Below are 24533 nucleotides of genomic sequence, written 5' to 3'. Positions count from 1 at the left end.
TGGGGAAGGAAAGGCTAAAATCCTGTGTCAGCATTGGTTTCCAGCAGTGACAAAACTTGGAGGATACAGCCTTACTGCACAGCAAAGTGCCTTTCAGGGATATCTGGACCAGCTGCTGTGCTCCACCCAGGGTAATAGTCTAAGCAAAGCAAAATGCTGCTTAATCCCAAGTCAATTCTTGTGCCCACAGCTTAATTTGGAGATCCTGCTCTCAAGTACTTACCCTTTGGGGCTGAGGCTTGGATCACTCCAAACCACTGTCATTACCAAAGCGGCATAAAATGTGTAACTTGCTGGTGTCTGGAGGAATATTGTGTCCTTGCAGGTTCATGGGAGTCGCCCGTCCACGTTGATGGGGAGGCTGCGACTGCTTTCAGCCAGTTCTTGGCAGCATTTAACTAACTGGCTTTACACAGCAATTGACAATGGTTTTTCCACGAGGTGCGGCATATGGCAGTGCCCGGAGCTGGCTGCTGTCATGCCGTTACTCGTTATGAAATTGGATGCTTGTGGTTGGCACTGCCACGCCATACTTGCTGTGTGGGGAGAGACACAGAACAACTCTGTGGCTGATACAGATCCACCACACTGCAGTCTTGGAGCCACAGCTCTAAATCAGCTTTTTCTGTGTGGAGCACAAGCAATTGGAAAAGCAGGTGGTGCATGCACTTAGAAGTTGTAGCTTGTAGAGCTCTCAGTCGTGTTCCCTCTTGGACTTCGCTCATTTGATCTTGTCTGCATCACAGGCTGTTAAATTTCACCCAGGCAGCTCCATATTAACTCAAGAGTTTCAGCTTAATCCAGTTTTTCTCAGGAGGGACAAGACAGCTTAATTCCTGAGCTTCGCCACAGACAGATGATTGATTAGGTGAGAGGTACTTAAGTGGTCCTTAGAGAGGGCCACATCCCATGTTGCAGTCGGAGAGCACTTCAGGGGAAGGATTTATTCTCCCATCTGTCCTGGGATAGGAGTTATTCCTGACACCAGCTCTGATGACCAACAGTGACGTTCAGCATGGCTGACTAGCTAGACCTCTTAGAAAAAAGGATTTTATCTTACATCAGGCTTGGTCTGGTGTGAGCTACTCGGAAGCCTTTCAGAGCAAAGCACTTGTGCTCCTCTGATCTCTTCTGATCACTGATACCATTTGCCACCACAAATACATTAACAACACCAAATCTTCCCTGGTCCTGGCAGAAAACTGCTAAAACTCTGGAATATTTGATCTAGTAATATTAGGGTTTATTAACAAAGTGGTATGAGTGGTGGGACTGTGCTGAGTGTAAAGTAATGAGCTGAACAGTGAATTTGCAGGTTCCAGTCCAGACAGGTAATATCTAAGAAGCTGTGATGCTCTGCTCACAGAGGCTGTGTAACACCTCCCAGAAATTTTATTTAAAGCATATTTTTTTAAAAAAAAGCTCTTTAATCTTATTCTGAAGCCTGAGTAGTTGGGCAGCAGTGTGCTGTGTTGCCCACCATGTCCATTCTGCTTAAACTGCTCAAAAGTTTAGCCACTCTAACAGTGTGGTGCCCCTGTTCTCAGCTCTTCCATCTTGTTACACCTTTAAATCAATAATGGAGCCCCATTTCCATATTGTGAGATAGTTACTACCCACACAGAGTATTCAATTAGTGATTGACCTCTGTACGTGCCTTTTCTTCTTAAGCTAATGCCCGTGTGATTATAGAAAATAAGTAAAATCCCATCTTGAAACCCTCTCTTTGCCATTCCTGTGCTTTTAAAGAACATGCCACCCCTTACTCCTGCTTCATCATAAACTACCCTACAGTGGGCAGTGCACATGGTGACAATTCTTATGTGCCCCAGGTGCTGAAGTAACGTTGGTCTGTCAAAACTTGCCTTTGAGTTTGCTGTGCCCAAGAGAAGTAGATGTCAGCAGCTCTTCTTCCAGTTTCTCATTGTTAGAGCTTTTGTATGGACTTTTGTATGGAGTTTCTCATCTGCTGTTGTGGTTCCTTGGGTAGCAGAGGGTAATTCTGCCTGTACTGAGGCAGAAAAAATGGCATGTTCCTAGTGTTGATTTAACAAAACAGTGACACACAGCAGCACTGCTCTGCTTCATGGTCCAAAGAGCACTTGGAATGGAATAAATCTTGCAATCCTGTTAAAACCATGCCAAAACACTTTACAGACTTGGTAAATATTAGTAGCAGGCTGACATGAGTTTTTTGCAGTCATCTCTAGCTTCAGCCACCTTGGGCAGGAGGATCTGCAGGAAGTCTCTGGTCAAGATCTATAAGGCTCCTTCACTCCCTACAGGGAAAAGGGAACCGATGACCAGATCTCCAAGGTTATGTTTAATATGTTCCCTGTTTAAGCCACTGATCCAGGAGCAGAAAGTCTTGTGTTCCCAGATCTTTTAGAAGCATCACTCTTATGGGATGAGGTTGCCAAGTCTTTGGAGACTTTAATTATTGTGCTGTAATTCCATCTGCGACCTTAACAAAGATGATGTCTTGGGGAGTGATCTGCTTTCATCCTCCTTTTGCATACTGTGGGGTGATACACGAATGTTTGCATTTTTGACGTTCTTGATTTTCAGGTTTTTCTCTTAAAACAAGACTAGAGACTGTATGAAAGTCAAAGGAAGTACAGTCATTCATCAATGCAGTCAGGGTAAAATTTGCACGACTGCCAAAATGAGATTCAGATATTTTACTGGGTGATACAAAATAAATGTTTAATTCATAGTGCATAACACTTTAAATAAATATAACTTGGCCACCCTCTAATTAGGATATGCTTGACCATTGACACCTCGCATTATGGACGTAGTTTCTCTTACTCATTTTAATGGCAGACTGTACAGTTTTAAAAAAAATAACATTCAAAATACAAATCCTTCAGTTTTGTCTAAAATGAGTCTTCAGTTTTGTAATGTCACGTTAGAAACCCTACATTTAAATTGGTGCTTGAAGACAGCCTTGGGGATTAAAACTTGCTTTTACAGAGCAATAAAACCTCAATGTCGTGTACTAGATGTTAGCAACATACAGCTACTGTGTACTTTTAACTAAAGACCTTGGTGTTTCTCCTCCATTATCCTTTTTTGAGAGATGTTTGCATATTCCTTGCATCTTGTGCCATGCTGGATCCACTTGCAGGCAGGTTCCCTAGAGGTTTAGCCTGTGCTTAAAGAAGGGGTAAATTTAATTATTTTTTGAGCCTGGCTGCCCAGAGGAAACAGTAGTCTTTTTAGTCATTATTCTTTCCCTCAACAGAGACAAATGCCTGTTTCCCTGCTTTATGTCCAATAACTAGATGCATTTCTTGGACTGACCAGCCAGAGAGTGAAGAGGAAGGGTCAGTAGTGAATAACAGAGCAGCTGGAGGAGAGCTTCCACTGTAACAGATGGGAGGGCAAAGAAAGCAGAAGAAAATTGTACCTGCAGCCATTGTAAATACTGATTTCCTAGGTAAACAGGGGTTTGTGTAGCGCAAGTTCCATCCGGTGGAGCGTGTTATTTGTTGCAGGTTTAGGGGCCACAGTTGGTGTTTCCATTGTGCTTTTTAGCTTTTCTTAAGACTTAATTTTCTGTAATCTTGGGCAACCTGAGACTTGCCTGGTATTTAGACATCTCATTGATACCCTGCCCTCTCATTGTGGGAAGGTAAGGGAAGAAGTTAGGATCAAATGAAGATAAAGGAGGAGGGAGTTCTCAACTACTGGCATGTTTACTCTGTGGGGCTGTGTGCTCCTGAAGTCCCTCTGAGGGCTTTTCATATCAGCTCCCCTCAGTTTTGTGTCTGCCCATGTGATGCTGATAACTGCCAGGTTGTTTCACTTTTGCTAGGAGGGTGAGTGATCACACACCACTTCCAGCCATCTTCCTGGACTGCATTTGCAAAGGGGCTGTGGCTCTTCCACGTAGTTATTGGATGGAAAGTGTTGCCTGTTCTGCAGAGAAAACCTGCTCCAGAAGCTCACTAGCACCACTCTCCCATCTTCAGGCACAATTGTTTCTGCTGCTTGTGTCCACGCCAGGGCTTAAACATCAGGGAAACTAGAATGTTTGCACTGTGAGCTAATCTACTCTTTAAAGATGTTAAATAATATAATAAAAAAGCTCAGCAGTGCATTGCAATCACCTTTCACATTTCATTATCCTTCCAAAATTTTTGTGTTCTGAAACTAGGATTATATTTTTAGTACAGTGCAATCAAAAATGTCTGGCCAAGAACCTGATGTAGTACCTAGGAAAATGGAAATATTTCTTTAAATGTCTTCCAGAGCTGTGGTTTCCTCTGACTATTAAACTCCGTTTGTTATGTCCTGATTACATACTTCGGTCTGGGTTATATATGACTTGGATTTATAATTCCATATAAATGAACAGATTGATCTCTTCCTTGTAGTTTTATTAGCAGAAAGCACAACCTAGACTTCTATTTTAGCATGATGTAAGCGTAATTATTTAGTGGGCAAGAGAATCGAAATTACATTGTTTTGTTTGCCACTGAGGCTTACAGATTATTTTTTTTTTCTCCATGGTTATGACCAAAAGATTCATGCTTTTGAAACCCCAGCCATTATGTCAGGGTCATGGTTTCTGTAACTTGCAAGTGAAGAGAGAAACCTAACGTAGAGCTGGCTAACTCGGCAGTGGAGCCAACTTGACATTTGGATTTGACATCATTCAGCAATGACATGGATTGGCGCCTCTCTTACAAGCTACATCTTGGTGAGTTCACATAGTTTACTCTTTCTGGCATTTTGCAGCACTCAGGGTACAAATTATTAGCAGTAGTCCCAACTACTCACATAAACTATGACCCCTTACTGTCTTCTCTTTTCAATTCTTCAGTGTATCTCTCTTCCCGTAAGGAAGTTTCTGGGTTGGCATTTATCACACAGCTTCCTTCTGTCTGTACAGAACTGGTGTATGATTGCCTGCAGCTCACAGCTCCAGCTGCTGCCTTGAGCAAGTCATCGGCTGCTGACTCATGCCCACAAACCATCCAGTGCCTGTCTACATGCTCTTCTGTGGGACATAAAGCAAAACCAGAGCAAAGCAGACCAGCTCAAATAAATGTCCCTTCAAGACAATTTCCAGCCTCAGTACCGAGTGGGAATTGTCTGAAGGGAAAAGATGAAAAGGGTATTTTGGAGAGGGATGGATTTTGATGTGTGACTTTTTAAGCTGTGGAGTTGTCTTACTTTCCAGCGTATTTTAGTCCTTGGACAAAATGGAGAAGCTGACATTTAGTGAGTTAAGTGGCTTCTTTCCCATTCAAAATGGAGAGGAGGGCTGCACCACAGAAAAAACCCAACCAATCAGCCCAGGAACTGGGCTTTCAGGTCCAGGAAGACTTGCTTTGACCTGCTTCTTGACTCATTGGAAATCACATGTTAAGATGATGCTGTTGTTCTGCTAGTGGGTCACAAAACCTGGGCACTCATTCTTGCTTCCAAAGAGAACAGTGCTTTGCATAATGGAAAGGCTGTAGCAGGCAGGCACCAAGTTTGCTGGGTCTTTAGGTTTGGGCCACGTCGCTTCTGTTCCAGCCATAAAACCTTTTTCTGAGAAGTCCTCCAAGTGTGAAATCCCAGACCTCAAGAACAGGCAGTACATTTGTTAGAAGTCAACATTAAGCAATGGGCAGTACAACATGTTGTGTGAATTACATGTGTCTGTCTCCTCACCCATCCTAAGTGAGGCAAAGAAGTATCCTTCTTGAGTTGATGGATTTAGTGGAGTTTGTTTGTGATTTCTTTTAATGTGCTTCAAATTAGTCATGGTGCTTTATTTCCTAGGCTTCATTAAGCTTGTGGTCTGACCATATTGTGATAGTCACTCCTAGCAGTTTACTGAATACTAGTTTTAATATCCGGATATAGATTTCTTCAATATCCTGCAATGCATTTTTCAGTGCTTTTCTGGATAATGCTAATACTAAACAGTTTGTGATGCACCAGGCCCCCGAGCTACATTTTAAGGTTAGCATAATGCTTTCCATCTTTCATCTTTGCGCAACACAGACTGCTGTTATGATTTGGGGTTTTTTTAGGACATAAAGTACCCAAAAGGAACATCTTGCTTAAAAAGCACTATAAGACTACACAGTGGTGCTGCGAGTTTGCCTATTCTAGTCTGCCATTGTGCCTTCTCCCTTCTACTCTTCCTTTCTCTTTGCCCATCCTTTGCTCCTCTTATTTTTATCTGTGGGAAATAATACAATGGTGCACTGTTTCTATGGAAAGCAAAATGCCCAGGAGATCATCTCTCTATTCTTCTGACTTAAAGACCTGTAGGAACAAATATAATACCAGAGGGGAAAGTGAAAATTCTCTTTTGAAGGTTCGATGAACAAAGAGGTGGCATACTGAACAGATCGGGCTCCTATGTCACCTGTGTTCTCATGGCAGTACTGAATTAGCTGTTAAAATGTCTGTGAAGGTAGAAAACATGTATTTTGCATGTCAAGAAGTCAAACTTGCCTCAGAGACAGAGAGTTGTTATTTGCTGGTGTGTTGAAGCAGTTCTGGACCAGGTGTAGATTTGCCTTCTCCAAACAGAAAAAAGCCTTTGAACGTATTAACAAAAAGAAAGCTATCCCATGGGGCATTTGACAGGAGGCCAGCCCTCAGAGGACAGCTGAAGAGGGAGAGACAGGTTTCTAACATCTGTTTCTGGTGGGTGGGTGGATTGTGTTTGACTATGGCATTCATACCAAGGCAAGGCAAAGGCAGCAGAGACATAATTTGATGAAAAGTGTGGTCCAGCACCCTGCACACTGACCTGCAGACTCTGTGATTGAAAAAGACCCAAACAGCAGCAGATGAAGTAACCGTGAAATGAGGAGTGAGAATCCTAGGGCACATGCATAGCTTTTTCTGTAGTCTTTAGAGAAAAATACTGATAACGCTCGATTTGGCATCCCAAATTAAGTTGTTTGCTATAGGATATGTCCTTGACAGATGTCTTTTAGTGGAAGGAGATCCTTCTTCCCACCTTGAGCTCTCAGGGTGCCTCCAGGCCCTTCCAGATGAGCTGTGGGGAACAGTACTGCTGTTTTAAGGTACAGATAGGATGTCAGTGCCTACCTTGCTTTCTGACACAAGGTGCTACCCCCACAGTTGAGTCAGCAATGAGAAACATTTCCCTTTGCGCTGGCTGAGCCTGTTTCCAAAGACTTACTCTGAGTGGTGGTTTTAAAGCCTGCTATCTGCTGAGATGGGAGCACAGCTATTTGCTCATCAGGTTCACATCAGAGCCCTTATTAGCTCCAGCTCAAAACCCCACTGAACTGGGGAACAACCCACATTTCAAATGATACAAGTATATCTCAGAAGAGTACTAAGGAAAGTGGAGCAGAAAGTACTCCTGTGTGTCCCTCTGAAAGCCCCATTGAAGGGCTTGGGCTCCCTCAAGGACATGCCTTGTGGACACCAGAAGAACACAGTCCCCATCCATGCACCCTGCCCTCCAGGACTGGTGTCCCAGCTGCATCAGAATCCTTGCGATTTATAATGCCCTGAGGAAACCAGTACCCATTTCAATGCAGCCTTAGGCTGTCAGGCTGTAAATTGTCTTAGTCTAGGAGCTACTTCAAAGCACCCCTGGCTCCCTGCAGCAAGGAGAATAATGGGTTATAAGAAGACAAGGCATTGCTGTCTGATAAATGAAGCTGCTAACTCCACCAGCCTTCTCAATCTGTTGGCCAAAGCTGTTTCTACTTTCTCAACAGTGGCTTTTCCTTCCTCCCTGCCTTTCCACATTGTGCTCAGCAGCACTGAAGCAATGGGACTTTGACTCAGCAGTCAATCCCACCCAGAAGATCACAGAATCACAGAATAACCAGGTTGGAAGAGACCCACCGGATCACCGATCTGCATATTTCCCTGTCCCTCCCACTGCCCCTTGCCTCCTACATGAGTGAAAGGTGTCAATGAGGTAAGGGAAAGTCACTAATGACCTTGTTGAAGTTCCTCCGTGCTGTTTGTTTTCCTAATCTAGAGGAGCTGTAGTCTTCAAGGGTAGGGGGAAGAGAAAGAAAGCACTAACTGGGTGTGAGCAGAGACTTGCAGGTGGTGAGGTGACTGCAGGAGGGATGGAAGGACCCAGGCTACAGGTAATGGGCCCAAGTTTTGCAGCCAGATCTGCTCTCCCAAAACTGCACCTACAGCAACTTGTTTGCGACCAGCAGCGTGAAGCCATCATCATGTTGGAAGCAGAGTAACAAAGAAAACCCTACGAAGGAACCAAAAAGCTCTTCATGTGTGTGTGGCTAACAATCAAAAGGGAGTTGTGTGAGCTGTGTGAACAGCAAATCCTTCAACAAGCTTGGGAATATTTGAGGCAGGGTTTTGGTTTTTTTCCCTCTTTCCACATCCAGTGGTGGCTAATGCATCTGCATTCAACATCACTGGGTTTGTCGGTATCCACATCTCCTGCTTTAATTTAGGGCATTACAAAAGCAGTGGTTGAGAATATTCTTTTTGACAAAGCTAGGTGATGGATGGTGTACATCAGCAAAACTTAAACACACCCGCTTGGAGGTGAGCCCCTTGGTTTGACAGACTGTGTATAATGCAAGAGGCACTTGGTTACAGAGCGCTGCAGAGTAACGCTGCTTGTTGCTTTTCCAGACTGTGCCAGACAGCAGACTTCCAAAAAACCTCAGACCATATACAGTTAGCCAGCAGCACTGTGTGAAATCTTTAACCATATTTGAACGAACGGGCTAACTTGGACAGCACGAGGAGGGAAATGCCAGTCTGCTTGACAGCTCATTTTAATAATGAGAAAGTTGTTCCACTGACAGGAGGACAATAAAAACTGTGGCTACGTAGAAAGATGTGGCCTTCCCTCTAATTCAGAGCATACGTGAAACTGCAAAGGAATGGGCTGGTTCCTAACCTGTGCATGTGCAGCTCTGCTTTTTCTTTCTTTCTTTCAACAATTTTTACTTCTTTCCAGGTTGTTGAATCTGCACCCACCCTGTGAACCCTACCCAAATGAGGCTCTAGTTTGCATTAGTAAATCACTATGTTCTCCTAAAAGGTGCTTCATTTTAAATACATTATCCCTTGTGCTTCAGCGAAGCAAGTAATAAAAATAGGTGACCTTTGTAGTTAGAGCTATTAATGAAAAATTTATGGGGCTTTTGATGTACAGGGCATGAAAGTCAAATTCTTGAGAGATCATCAGTCCTCTGAATGGGCAAACTTCCTCTACTGATTCCCCATTGATCAAGGAACTGGGTCTTCTCTAACCAAGCTGCTGTGTATGGCACGTGTTTCAGATGGGAGATCATTCTGAGGCAGGAGCCTTGTCATCGTATGGTTTTGGCAGTGCCACGTCTACACTGGACAGGTACATATGTTTTCCAGTGGTGAGACGAAGGGCAGATTTTGCTTTTAAAGTCAGTACAGAATAGCGAACAGGCTTTAAGTCCTCCGTGGTAATGATATGAGTGCAAGAAAAACACTTTCGTAATCATGGCATCTTGCTGTGGACATTCTGTCTGGATCAGCGGCGTTACCGCACAATGCTCTTTGCCATTGCAGCCTTCTAAAGCTGCGTTATCTTAGGGCCGGGGCTCAGCTGTAGGATCTTCATGGGCTGACTGAAACATGTGGCTTCTCCACATAAAACAAGAGTTTGTGGCTTTATTTCCCTCCCCTTCTCTGAGCAATTTTTTGGCCAAAAAAAAATGTGCATGTGTTTAAAACGCACCCTTCAGAACAATGCTGTGCAGCTTTAGTGAACCCTGGAAGCTGTCGTCCTGTGCTGCTCTTTGTGTGAAACAAGCTGATGATTGAGTCCAGGCCCTTGTAGATGGTCTTCAAACCAGCTGCAGAAATAGTGGCTCTGGTTGAAACACCAAATTGAAGATGAAGAACCGATCTGAGCTCACAGGCTGTTGAAAGAGGAACAGTGAAACCATCTGCCTGTATCAGGCACTGATACTGTGGGAGTTAGTAAGGAGCTGTATGTCTTGTTCTTATTTTCTACCAACGGGAAGAAAAGGGTTATTCTTTTAAATCCGGCTTAATTTAGGAGAAGCAGCCAGAGGATTGCAAGTGAGTTACTGCTTCATTGCTGGATGCCCTGAAGGGGCATCCTCCTGGCACCAGTCCCCAGCAGGAGATCCAGTGCTGCCTCGTGCTACTGGCTTCCCTCCTGTTCAGTGCAGCCTTCGACAGTGGTCAACAAAGGCAGACAGTCTTGATGCAGAGAGCAGAGGGAGGTCATGGTCCTCAGTGGGAGGCTTTCTGCTTTTGGGGGGTGGATGTTTAATCATCACTAGCCCCAGTGCCTTGTGCTCAGCCACAGTGGCTCTTCCCAAGCTTGCTGAGCTGGAGGGGTAGCGGGGATGTGTGGGATGGCCGCTGGCCTCCAAACTGTGCTGAGCTACTGGTAGGGCTGGCTGTCAGATTGGGGCAGCTCTTCATCTGGAAAAAGTCAGCTGAATCCCCATGGAACTCCCCATCACCTGCAAGCTCAGAGTTGCTGCATGTCCTTTTTGCTAGAGGGCTGTGGGTATTAAATCACTTTAAGCTTTGGTTGTCCTCAGCGTGAGCCTGGAAAAAGCAGTTAGCAAGCATGCTGTTGAAGCACCCTAATGTTGAACTCCAAGCTTGGAGAAGGAGTGGGATGGCTGTGCCATCCAGTTAACATCACAGCCATTCAGCCATCGCCTTGTCCTTCGTGCTGTTGCGGACCAGATGATAGTGGTGAGATGTGTGTGGAGCTGAGCATTGATCCAATGTGTCCACGTGGATCCAGCAAGGGTGAGTGGATGGAATGAGCCCACTATCAGAGTTTAGGCCAAATGCTGGCTTACTTTTATTTCAGACATCCCTGTCATCATGAGATGGTGTGCAGCTGCCACCTCGTAGGGACAGGTCACCCTGATTTGGAAGGGGCTAAGGTTTCATATGTGTGTCCTGAACAATGTCCCTTTTTCCAGCTGCTCTCCTGGCAGAGATGCAGTTCAGCAGCACCCAAGAGGAGCTGTTGTGGCAGCTGTGAGGTGGGCTCGCTAGCGGAGAATTCAGAAATCTAATATATTCCCATTTCTGACAATTTTCATTAGCTGATATGGATGCTGCTGGCAGAGAAGTGGTTTTGCCATCAGTTGATAGGAAAGCATAAAGCAGATGGATTTCTAAATGCAGTTATGAAAGATGCTCTGTCACTTTGAGGCTGCAGCTTTGACACAGGCAGTTCAGAATCTGGCCTTGCCTTGGGGATTTTCTTCAGCATTCACAGCTTCCCTCTCACCCCCTTCTGAAAGCTCTATTCCTGCAACGAGTCTTCAGGGATCAGAAGCAGCAAGTATGGTCCGTTGCCATAAAAAAGGGAGCTGTGTCCCTCCTCATCTAAAACAGTGCTGTGTAAACAGCAAAAATATGAAAAGTCTTGGAAATTAATCTGTTCTTTAAAATATACTCCCCTTTTTACACCAAGGGAAGAACTGCAGCAGTAGCTATTGTGAGGCCAAGTCTTTGCCTGATAAAATTCACAATAATCTCTTGTGAAGACTCAGAGAGATTTAGAGCTTTGCACTGATGCCACTTCAGTGCTGTCCTTTAGCCTGGACCTGTTACTGTGACATTGGCTTCATGTAGGGCACCGTGTGCCTGCTCAGGATGTTCCTGAAACATCTTGCATCAAAAGAAAGCTGTACTGGTGATGTGGGTGAGGCTGAAAGGGATGGATCCTGCAGCTGGATCTGTTGGGGTTGATCCTTCCTCCAGGGTTCTTGCAGAATCGTGTGTTAGCAAAGACCTGGTCTAGTGTGTGCTACAAAATCATTGCTGTCCCCAGCCAGCCTGCCAGAGAGGCTGTGCTGCCTCAGCTTTATTTCTGGTGTTGGACTGATGTTGAGATGATGTGTGGATGCCTGTGCTGCAGCAAAGGGTTTCTTCTCCATCTCACTGTAAGCAGCAGCTTGTTGTGTCCTTGCCAAGTGTTTTGGGACCAAAAAGGCTCATCATCCATCATGGCTCACAACTCCTACAAAACCACTGGATGTGGGAAGTAGCTCCCAAATAGGAATCTTTGAATTCCATGGACAAAAGTGTTTCTAAATGATTATATTACTGCCTGTTGAAAACACATGGTGGAAAATCATGCAGCAGTCCAGAAGAGGTCTTGTCATCTGTGGTCTCTGCTCAGAGGAGGCTGCATCCCTCTAATTCTGTTTCCAACATCCAAAACAATATTTGCCAAGGTGTCAGAAGCTTTATGCTCATGATGTCCAAGAAACTGTCCTCCAAGGGTCATGTGCTGCTCTGAAATCTTAACACTTTGCATGAGAAAGAGCAGATACAGACTTCCAAGACCACGGCTCTTTCTTTTGTGGGGTGTTGAAAGCCATAATGAAAACCAAATTTTCCTTGTACTCTGCGCATACTGCAGAATATAAAAGCGTGGAGTTGACAACAAGGAAGAGAAACCCTGAGACACAGTATATTTGGTGGGCAAGTAATTTGGCGTCATCCCTGAGTCTGGCCTTTAAATGAACAAATCAGTAATGAGTCGCTGTATTCCTGGTTTTGTTTGGATCTGGGACAGAGGCAGTCCTGCTCTGCTGGAGAGGGAAAGCTGAATCATTTGCCCCATGGGTCAAAGCCTTAACTTGAGCAAGGGAGAGCCATGTGCAGAACAGGACTTGTAATTTGGAAATTATGCTAGAAAATTATGCTAGAAACAAATTTTGATCATACTTTCTCAAGCAATAGCAATGATAATTAGTCACTGGCAGCTATGACATTCTGCTTCTTTAATTACCCTGGGATAGAACATTTGTTAATATGCAGTGGGTTTTGGGTTTGGTTGGGTTTTTTTTCCCCTGTTAAATCAGAACCTTTTGCAAGAATATCCCTCAATTGCATCCAGATCTCCTAAAGTTTGCACTGTTAAGTCTAAATATCCCAAAACAGCACGTTCTATTTTATCTGGTTGCTCCTAAGATACAACATGCTTTCAGGTTATATTCTGGTTTATGCTTTAAAAATATAAATCTGTGTCTCTAGAGAAGCAGTTCCAGGCTTTATGGAGTGCACAGTGCAACCTCTGTAATTTGTGTGTCAGATACAGCCCAGGGGAAGGATGTTTACTAAAGGAGCAAATGTTTTCTTTTGAGAGTGGTATGCAGTTGCACTAGCATTTCTTTTCTTTACAGAGCAGGACCAATTCAACTTGTCCCCCTTACCCACAATAAAGGAGACTTGAGGAATCCTTACTTCATGACTAAGAGGAGAACGGGATCCTGTATCCTCGTTTAGATCAGGAGGATGAAGCTCAGTTTAATGAACAGCCAAGGGAAGAGTCCTCCTCTGCGTTTTAGCTGGAGGATCTGCTAGTTCCCAAGTGCAGTGGATTGCTCCCACGTGTAGGTTTTGGGTAATGAGATCGTCAAGCTCAGGGTCAGAGGTGAAGTGTGTGATGCCAGTTTTGAAGGCACATTGATTTTTGCAGGGTTTTTTTCTGTTGCCAAACTGGGAATACTTTAAAAGGCTGCTTGCTTTGAGAAACTGTAAATGAATAAGTACTTTTTAAGCTCTTCTACTTGCTTAAGCAAGAAAGGATTGGGAGAAGGACAGTTGTTTAATTAAACAGCTACTTGGTATTGTTAACAAAAGATTGAATTCCAGCAGTAACTCTCCTAATTCACAGATTCCTTGGGAATTCAGTGACCTTGAGTTTGCTGTTCTTGAAACTTGCCTGAGATACTTGGCTTCCTTTCTCGAATACTTTGGAGAGGAAAGCGGTGCAGAAGGCACTGCATGGCTCTCGAGTGAGACAGGCGCTGTTTCACTTAGTGTCGTATAAGAAGAGGCAATTGTGTTGTACAAAATAAACTTCGTGCTTCAGAGCATGCCTGGAGTTATTGCACTCTGAGGTCTCGGTATATCACAGCTGGATCAGTCTCTGCTCCACTAGCAGCCTGCTATGGAAATTTGTAGTACTGGCTGTTCAGGATGTCCAGCTGATTTTCTTCTTTAATTTATGAAACAAAGCAAATGCAAACCAGTGGTACATGATGGAATTTGTGTGCGAAGTGATTCGTCTGAGGGATCACATCATTTAACTGTGCTGCAGAGCTCAGGCCTTCACTCATCAGCCCAGAGGGAGGTCTGGTCTCCCAGCATTGAGTGGTGTTTCCTGCATCCTTTCCTGAAGTGGCATCTCGGGAGGTGACAGGGATGAACGAGTGGCCAAGTTCACTGGAAATGAATGTTCATCTGTCACTTCCCTATGTTTGTCTCCATCATAATAAGTCTGCCCTGGAGTGACTTCAGGCACGTCAGTGGTTAGTTGTGGGATCGCACATAAAACATCAGGATTTAAAATGGAAAGATCATTGTTAACAACATCCCTGAATACATGGAGTTATATCTAGGGAGGTCCCTAGTCTCCCACTCCACTGTAGCCGAGTCAGCAGTAAACAAAGACCCACTGCTCCTTTCCATTGGGTCTACATGCAAATTATTTCATCAATTTAGCTATATCAGTGATATAAAAACCAGAAAACTAGTGATCTGTTTTTGTCAACCACTCCAAAGTGGCAAAGCTATGTTGGTGCAGCTGCATTTATTTCTTGCAGTTACTTGGGATGTGGGTGCAAAACAACTTGCATTTCACTTCAACCATCCAACAGGAATTGTCCCCTTGGACTCCTGTGGCTGCATCTGAGGAAGGAGGATTGATGAGGAGATGGGGGCCAACATCCTGTGGAGCTCTGGCAGCAGGGCTGGGGGCTCTATAAGGGCTGTCCTGGCATCTGCATTACTCCCGTGGGAGAACAGCTCTGAGAGGGACCTACGTGCTCCTCTCCACCCAAGTAAGGTGCTCACATACTAGGTGAGCCATCTTTCAAGCTTTTAATTACTTTGGCTTTGTATTTAAAGCGCATCTTGGGCATTTCAAAGCCTGCCATACAACATGTCTTTTCCACAATTGCTTTTCATGAGACTTGTGGGGCTACGTTTTCTGGGCTGTGGTAGTACAATCTGGAGCTGTGAGAGAAGGCCCTCGGGGGCTAATCCGTGGCTGCGGGCCAGTTTCTGCATAAACTGGTCTTATTTTTAAAGTCCATTTTCTCCAGTACACTTTTTTTTGGCCTGCAAAAGACTTCTTCATTTGAAATGAAGAACATAACACTCTCTCCTTTCAGTTGGTCTTTTGGACAGGAGCCAGTAGTGCCCACAACAGCTGTGCCACAGTTTAAATTCAGTCTCTAATGGTTTGGGGGAACATTAGGGTTTTTAAGGCTTCAGCAGGTCTAGAGTAAATAGTGGTCAATAAAGAGTAGCTCTTCTTTGTATCCCTATGCTCTCAGTGCTCTGCACTAGAATAAAGCATGCTTAGAATATAATCGTTGCAAAATTAATACCCATGAAAGGTTCTTTTTTGAGAAGAATCAGAGAGAAACCTGTTTCACTAAAAGAAGAACTTGCCAGAGTTCAGCTCGCAAGAGTCTGGTAACAGGCATAGGGAAGTTTGCATGTACTGTCTGTGAGAGATGTGCAGATTCTGGGCTTGTGTCGCTTCTCATGTGTGTGTTAATGGCTGTTACATGGGAGGAACAAATACATTTATTTATTTCAATACATATATTTATTTCTCTGGGAGAACAAATATAAATGTTTATTTCTCTGTCGTTGTCTCCCACCTACTTCTTAATGATGTATGCAAGAGGTAATTATGATATTTTGTCATCCTTATGGCTTTCCCATATTGGTCAAAAAGCCCGCATGTGCAAATAGGTAGTATTTGGCATAGCATTTTGGACCCATATGAGGTAGAAACTCTTGTTCGTTAGCAATGATGGGTCATAGTTGGGCATTGCCCGTGTTAGTGATTGAACCCAGTGCCGAGGACTAGTGCCACCTTAACTATTTAAGCAAATTTAATGTCAGTGGGGCTGTCAAACTGTATGGAGGGAATTGCTTATTTCTTTTGAGTTTTGTAGTTGTGGGTGAGAAAGCATAATCCATGCCAGGCTCCTTATCGTGAAAGAAAACCCACGCGCATTGCAGCACTTCTGCAGCATTGGGTCAGTGTCTGCAAGCGCCTTGGCCCAGGAAGGGGTTAAATTGCTCTGTTGGCTGCTGGCCCCTTGGGCTTCATTTGCAGCACTTCATGCCGCTGTGCAAAAATAGTTTGTAAATCATTATATTCTCTGTAGGGAATTGATTAACCCCTTCCAGTACCCTTCCGTGTGTTTCCTACAGATATGGGGTAGCAAACCCCAGCTCTCCGTTCCTGGGTGGGTGAGCGGCACGTCCTGTGTCAGCTTGCTGAATGCGAGGAGACAACAGGGAGGCTGGAGTAGGAGAGGGGAGACTTCATAGGAAAAACAATGAAAGCACCAGCCTTGCAAGGCATTCTGCTGAAAAAAATGGGTTTATAGAAAAGCCTGGCTACTGTGGTGATTCTCATTAGTTGCACCGCAGGGTTGGCAGGAACACAGGGTTAGAGTTTTCACCTTTTGGTCTGGAGCTAGGTGGCCATCAGTAGACATTTCAATTGTAAATTGCTGTGTGCTGAAGCACCAGTAAAGTCTTGCTGACACATGCTTTATTTTCAGTTCAGTCTTCGAAGTTCACTCCTCTTTGGAAGAGGCAAGAAGTAGTATTAAGAGATCAGAAATTCACCAGCCTAGTTAAGAGGTTGCTTCTGCATGGCAAGCTAGAGCTTTAGAATATGCTTGTTCATTTTATTTAGGGCCATTCAGAAGGGCTTCGTGTCTTTACTTCCAATGGGAAGTTTCATAACGTTTTCCTGCCCGTTGGTATTCTATTAAAACTTCATTGTGTAATCTAAAAGCCTTTCTGTTTCTCATGGTTTCCTCTTGAAGCTAATTCAGGATGCCCTAGATGGCAGTTTTGGCATGAATGCATTTAGACTGCATGGTCTTCATTGTGTTTTCTTATAAATTTGAAACAAAATTTGAAATTAAGCCCTATTGTCAGTTTTTCTTTAAATAATAATTGCCTAATGACACAATTTAAGATTTTTTTTCTAATGTCACAATACTCCCGGGAAAGCCTGTGCCTATAGTCACGTTCTAGTTAAAAAGTCAGTGAAGTCTGTTGCCGTACACATTTAATACATCTACATCTCTATATATAGTATTAGAGCGTATAGATCAGTGGAGTCAATAAAAATAGACATGTGGATCCTGCCGGGTTGAACTGGTGGTGTTCTTGCTGTGTAAGCTCTCCATTGTAATAAAATGTGCTTACAGGACTGACCCTAAAAGGGAGTGATTTGAGGTCTCCCAGAGCCTTTAACAGAAGCAGTGAGGTTCAAATTGGACAAAATATAAACTGCTATTAGTAGAGGAAATAATATAGGGATAAAAATGAAGAACAGTCTTTGGATGAGTGGAAAAACATACTTATTGGGAAAGCACGAGGTTCGTTCAATTTGGATAATTCTGCTTAACATGAGATTAGATCAACTAACCTGTAGCACTCAAGATCTTAAGTCTTGCATGGCTTCTGAAAGGATGCGCATCCTGACGGGCAGCTCAACTGTGCCTTGCCAAGAGGCCATCGCCAAGGTGTTCTCCTTCGGCTGTGTTGCTGTTTGGGATCTATCTAATTGGAGGCAGCCTCTGGCCTCAGTTGCTCACAGACAGCATGAAAGCAGCAGGAATCACGTGGGGGAGAGTGAACTTGAGCAGCAGTGGAGAAGGGTGAGTAGTTGGTGTGACCAAGGACAAAAGTGTCCTTTCTCTCTCAGTCTGGCTGAAATTCCTCCCTCCCTCCTTTGAAATGAATTGCATTTGTTCAGATCCATGTGAGCCGTTTCAGGTATCTGTAGCTTGCTCCTTTGGTGTTCACAGTGATCTGCTGGATTTTAGGCTTCAGTATGCACACATCTGGTTTGTGAAGATAGCAGCAATTAAATGCAGGTGTAAGTTTATCCCTTGGATTCAGTGTCTGTCCACAATAATGAGAAAAATGCAGCTGAAGGCCTAATAAAACAGGACTTCTGCTGCGACTGAACAGCTGGAAGAAGCATCACTTGTGCTTTCTGTAAAGGCAGGCTTTCTGTGCTTGTGATTTTCCTTTTAGTACTCCCTTTAATTGCCACCATAATTGAGTCACTTGCTCTACTGTTTGTCTCTTGCTCTTTGCTAATCTTTATGGCCCCTTTACACGTGCTTTGTTACCTGTAGCAGATTGCACCAGGAGCATAGGTTGGATCCTATGTGGAATGAAGCTGTCGCGTCAGCTCCTCTGGCAGGTTGATGACATTTGTGTTGTGACATGGAATCAGCCCATGATCTTTTTACATGTCCATTGTCTAGGCTGGTATTTAAGTTTGGCCTGGAGGGTTTTTTTTGTCTTTTTGGGGTTTTTTTTAGCTTCTTTCCCTGTTATCATCCTGGTTTCCACATGCCTTTTGTTATATCGGTACTGTCTGACCTACTGTGAACTGTAAAGCTTGTTCGACTGTATTTCTGAAGTTGTGGCTCACTGTAAGGCTTCTGGATCTAATCTTTGCTCACTATCTTCTTGTTTTGAAACAGCAGTTTCCACTTTAAGGATACTTTTATTCTAGTGTAGAAATGCTTCCTGTGATACCTGTCTTCTGGACCTGCTGCTAGGAACCTCAGGCACATTTTACTTGTTAAAATGACTGGGGTACTGTAGTTTTGCATTGCAGCACTTGAGATAACATTTAGCATCTTGACTAAAACATTCAGCAAGCTGGATTTTAAATGCCTGCACAGCAGTTAGGTGTAGCGGGAAAGGTGTCATCATACTTGCTCACTGTGTGTATGGCATCATTTTTATTGTTGTTTCTTATGATTACTCTTAAAGCCCCTGAGAGGCAGAAGAATAGCAAGAGTTTTGTAGTGAACGCTTCTTGGGAGTTTTTCTCCTGGTGATGCCGTATTGTTGTGAAAAAATGAGCTTACAATCTGCTTATTGCTCAGTTGTTTGGCCGCTGGTGATATCTCTAGAATGGGCTCTAGTAATCCTAAATCCATGGTAGATGTTTCTTTTACCAGTTTACAATGAATAATCCTCTTAATTTCCTTGAATAGCAGCTGGTATTGCTACAACCTGTGCCTACAACCAAGAACAGCTTATTCAGAAAGCCTTCTGGCTCTGTGAGCAAGGAGGAATTTTCTCCCAGCAGGGGCTGTGTGGGTTGACTTTCACAAGCACAGCTCTGCCGAGACACTAACTTCTTCTTTCTCTCTTCTAGATGCAGCAGCTGTTTTATGAAAATTATGAGCAGAACAAAAAAGGCTATATCCGAGACCTGAGGAACAGCAAAATACACAGAGCTATAACACTGCACCCCAATAAAAACCCCCCATACCAGTACAGACTTCACAGCTACATGCTGAGCCGCAAGATAGCAGAGCTGCGCCACCGGACTGTACAGCTGCACCGGGAAATTGTCCTGATGAGCAAATACAGCAATACAGAAATCCACAAAGATGACCTACAGCTGGGGATGCCACCCTCCTTCATGCGATTCCAGCCTCACCACCGGGAAGAAATCTTGGAGTGGGAGTTTCTTACAGGAAAGTATTTGTATTCAGGTGCCGATGGGCAGCCCCCTCGGAGAGGAATGGACTCTTCTCAGCGTGAAGCATTGGATGACATTGTTATGCAGGTCATGGAAATGATCAACGCCAATGCTAAGACCCGGGGGAGGATCATAGATTTCAAGGAAATACAGTATGGCTATCGCAGAGTAAATCCGATGTACGGAGCGGAGTACGTTCTTGACTTGTTACTTCTGTACAAAAAGCATAAGGGGAAGAAGATGACCGTCCCGGTCAGGAGGCATGCATACTTGCAGCAGACATTCAGCAAGATCCAGTTTATGGAGCATGAAGAGATGGATGCCAAAGAGTTGGCCAGCAAAATCAACCAGGATTCTGGATCCTTGTCTTTCCTTTCCAACTCGCTGAAGATGTTTGTTCCTTTCCAGCTCAGCAGATCAAAAGTAGAGAGGAAGGAGCTCAAAGACAAGAAGATCAACATCCTGATTCCTCTCTCTGGACGTTTTGACATGTTTGCAAGGTTCATGGGGAATTTTGAAAAGACGTGCCTCATTCCAAACCAGAACGTCAAGCTGGTTGTCCTGCTTTTCAATTCCAACTCCAACCCTGACAAAGCAAAGCAGATTGAGCTGATGAGAGATTACCGCTCCAAATACCCCAAGGCTGACATGCAGGTTTTACCGGTGTCAGGGGAGTTCTCGAGGGCACTGGCTCTGGAAGTCGGATCTTCTCAGTTCCAGAATGAGTCTTTACTTTTCTTCTGCGATGTTGACTTAGTGTTTACCACAGAATTTCTCCAGCGGTGTAGAGCCAATACAGTTTTGGGTCAACAAGTATACTTTCCCATCATTTTTAGCCAGTACGATCCAAAGATTGTTTATAGCGGAAAAGTCCCTAGTGACAATCATTTTGCCTTCACCCAGAAAACAGGTTTCTGGAGGAACTATGGCTTTGGTATTACCTGTATTTACAAAGGTGATCTTATTCGAGCAGGTGGCTTTGATGTCTCCATCCAAGGCTGGGGCCTCGAAGACGTAGACCTATTTAACAAAGTCATTCAAGTTGGCTTAAAAACTTTCCGAAGCCAAGAAATTGGAGTAGTCCATGTGCATCACCCTGTTTTTTGTGACCCTAATCTTGATCCAAAACAATATAAGATGTGCTTGGGGTCCAAAGCTTCAACTTATGGGTCCACACAGCAGCTGGCTGAAATATGGTTTGAAAAAAATGACCCAAATTTTGGGAAAAGCAGCAATACTAATGGCTCGGTGAGGACAGCCTAATGTCCAGCTATGCTGGAAAAGACTTTTTTTTTTAATTATCTAATTTATTTTTGGGAAAATGTTTTTGATAATTCACTTTTAAAAGACCACACAGGATATATTTTAGAAATCATCGTTGTTTTCTTACAAAGCGCTCGTTTTAAGAAGAACAAGGCTGTTGGGGTTTTTTTGTTGTTGTGTTTTTGGTTTTGAACAAAACTGTTATCAGTATTTGCCTTCAAACAAAAAAAGTGTTTAAGAGTTATCTGACCAATCAGTGGAAATCTGACTTGAATTAGAATTTCCTTATGAACAAAAGAGTGTTACCTACCTTTTCCGTTGCTGTCTTCATTGCTGGGATTCTGTAAAACGGGACCTGAGCGTGCAAGCCAAGTGACAAAACGCTGTACCTAAATGTTTTGTTGTGACTGCTACCGTGCAAAGATTCTGCTGCTTTTGTTAAGGATAGCCGTTATTTTTCAAATTGTGTTAGAACCAAACTCATGTGGCGATGACAAAGGCATTGACCGCAGGTGGTTTTTTTTCCAAATGGCTGATTATTTCCGTTTAAAAATACACTTCCACTCATTATGGCCAGGCGACTTCTGGGGAGGGAAGAAAGTAAGCACAACCTGCTATCTGTTCAGTGTGTGTAGAGATTTTTGTCTTTTATAGTTGGTCCATATATGGACATAAGGTTGTAAGAATCCACGGTGGGTTCTGTGTATTATCCTCAGCCACTGTCCTGTCTAGAGCCGAGACAATGTGATCCAGAAATGCTGAAGCGCAATGAGAGAGGGGAAGAGTATGGGAAACGTGAATCTCTTGCAGCAAAGCGACAGTGCACAGCATACAACTAGAGGTCCCTAACGAGAACTCTGAAAAATCTTCTGTACTGAGTGTACTGCAGCTGATGGCGTTGATTTGTTCTGTTGGTTACGTGATGTTAATGGGAACAAGTATTACATTTGGTTACTAGTTTTGTTTTGGGATTATTTTTTTTTTCTGTATCTGATAGACGTTTAATTTATTTAATATCCATTGTTTTAGGTTCTTGTCCTTTCCTTGAATATCTGTTAGTCATTTTAATATTTTATATATATATATATGTGTGTGTAAATATATATATATATATTAGGAATGTATTGCATCTTCTCACTGGTAAGGTAGTGTACGTCATACTTGCAGTAAATGACCTCCAAAGATTACTTTCTAAGATATTTTTTCATGGATCCTTTTTCCCCAATTTCTTTAACGTTTTTGGAATGACTTCAGTAACCTTAGGAATTGTTTTGGTATTCTAAGAGGAACTGGGGATGGGGAGGCTGAGTATAAGGAAAGTGTAATCCCTATGAATTAACACCTAGCAAGGTAAGAGAAAATATACAAAATGAAGTGCCTTATAGCCAGAAATGGAACCCTTTACCCTGGGGCTTAGAAAGTGAATGGACATTGCCATGGAAGCAGAAGATCTGTTGGGACCTGCCTACCTGTAAATATCTTGCTCAGCAGAAACAAGAAATAAAAACCAGCGAACAATATATTTTTCTAGCGTATCCTCCAGCATCATTTCGTCTCATTGCTCTCAGTTCCACTTTGCCTACTCTTTGGGAAGTGGAGACTTGTGAAGGAATGGAGAAAAAAACAGTGCATAGGTTGTTGCCGTGTTTGAAGGGATCTTATGGAGTAATTGCTATTCCAGTAGAAGAAATAACTATTGTTTACAACATGTATGGAATATGAACTGCAACTAGCGTAGAGTCTATGTCTTATAATGTTCATCATTTTTTGGTGACAGTCCCAAGGATGTAGGTACTTGGATGGATTCAGTGCATGGAAAATCTTTTTTTTTCTTTTTTAAGACTTGCTTCTAAGATGCAATAAAGATTTTTTTATTTGCAATTGGAGCTCCTCATGTCGTCTGCCTCAGTCCGTATCTTTTCCTACAGGGTAGGCACAGCCGTGAAGTAACGCTGGTTTGGGAAGTAAATCTGGGTAAAAAGATCGCTCTCTTACAAAGGGTTGTGATCTCTGTGTTGTGTTTTGGCCCAAAATATACTTAGTGCCATGTACCTTGGCTCTGGGGAAAGGGGAAACATCCATTCATCAGCCTCTGGCAGACACTCTCGCTGCTGCCTGCACTGACTGGCTGTGCAGTTCCCCAGGGCGGCTGCTCATTTTTAACTTTTTCCTCATAAGAAAATTAAAAGTCCTTTTGCTGTCTGAAAACATCTATAACTTTATATTTAAAATGCGTAGGATGACAATTCTGAATAACTGAGTAACAATTTGTGTATTCAAAACACAGTAGAAATAATTACTGAGTGTGCCGAGCACTTATTTTTAATAGCTCTGCCGGTTTTATCGCAGTTGTTCAATATCGGTGTAAGGCCTTTTTATGTAAAATTTGAGGCTTTTAAATGTAAAAATGAAGGCCCAAGGCAAGAATATTAGGGATTTCAGAAGCGTTTCTTCACACCAGGGGAATTAAAAAAAAAGCAACTCATTTGTGGCTACAGAGAAGAGTTTGAAGACTACAGAACCTAAAGAACTACTAAAAGAAGGGGGAGAAAAAGCCCTGTGCTTACCCTATATTTATTAACATTTATGATGATGTAGGACCTTTTTTTAACAGCTGGTAAAAGCAGAATGCATGTAAATGGAAAAAGCCATTCAGAGAAAGGCACCCATCTGGTACTGGGTTTTTTTGCTCATTTGCTGCGGTTCCGGTTCTGTTGCCAAACTTGCCCAAGCAGCATCAAATGAGTTCTGCACCAAGCTTGGAGTCGACTCTTGAGGCTCCACATCTTAACTGACCACATATTTTATGGACTCGCAGCTTCAAATAATCTGTTTTAAAGTTAAATTTTGAATTACAACTGTCTATGATAAAGCCTATCCTTATAAAACCCTATTTGTACTAAAGTGGGTGCCCAGGTTGTCAGGACCTTGACCAGGTTGAAGTCATCGGCTGGCAAGTGCTAACCCAGCCCCTGACAAAACTCCCGTCTGGGGACTGGAATGTTTCATTTGCAGTTTGCTCTGGTTGGTTGATTCAGAGAGAAGTTTCTTTTGGGCTGAGAAGCCAGTTCATGTTGGAAAACCCATGAGGGTTTGCCTCCAGTACGCTGAAAAAACAAGACATGGTGTCATTCTGGCATTGAAGAGCAGGGTGTACCGAGAGTTAATTTATTGAGGTTTGCTATAGCTTGAGATACTTCTTTTCTTTATTAAAGCAATTAAAAATATGAGATGCTGCTTTCCGTTATTCTTCCAGCGTCTGTAACTCACATCCAATGCTGTGCTGGTCATGGACAGGCTTAGTACAAAACTCCCTCCCAAGCAGAGCTTTACAGCCCCTCAACGCTTGGATTTAAACCCTTCCACCTTTTCTAGACACCCACGGGAGCAAGCTCTGCCCTCTGCACCCACACAGACGATCAACCAGGGAGTCAAAATTTGGAAATGTTTCACCATTCCAGTCTTCCTGGGGATCACGGTGAGTGATGTCGTCATGTGGTGTTTCTAACCTACATTGTCTCTGCTTGCTCTAGCCAATGGCTTGGTATGTTGGTGGCTCCAGAGAGCTTTGGGTGCTCTTTATCTCTGCTGAGCTGCGGGAGCAGCTGTTTCTGACCAGTGAGGGACCATGCCCTGGAGCACAGAGGTGACCCATCGCTATGCTCACCCGTCAGGTATTTTCATTGCCCAGTCCCGTGTTGCATGTCAGGGGTTTGATGTCCCCACC

The 24533-nt window shown here is 43.5% G+C and overlaps 1 protein-coding gene across 1 annotated transcript in view; it reads left to right on the top strand.

The window, feature by feature from the left end:
* Positions 1-22692, top strand: part of CHSY1 (chondroitin sulfate synthase 1) — a 76936-nt gene extending 54244 nt beyond the window's left edge. Inside the window, exon 3 of the mRNA XM_069866348.1 lies at positions 19214-22692. Within this exon, the coding sequence (XP_069722449.1) occupies positions 19214-20806 (1593 nt within the window). The 3' untranslated portion in view covers positions 20807-22692. The remainder of the gene's footprint in view (positions 1-19213) is intronic.
* The last annotated feature ends 1841 nt before the right edge of the window (positions 22693-24533 follow it).

This window comes from Phaenicophaeus curvirostris, chromosome 12 (genome assembly GCF_032191515.1).
Source record: "Phaenicophaeus curvirostris isolate KB17595 chromosome 12, BPBGC_Pcur_1.0, whole genome shotgun sequence".
NCBI lineage: Eukaryota > Metazoa > Chordata > Aves > Cuculiformes > Cuculidae > Phaenicophaeus > Phaenicophaeus curvirostris.
Note: the sequence above shows the minus strand (reverse complement) of the source record. Positions and strands in the feature narration are given on the sequence as shown.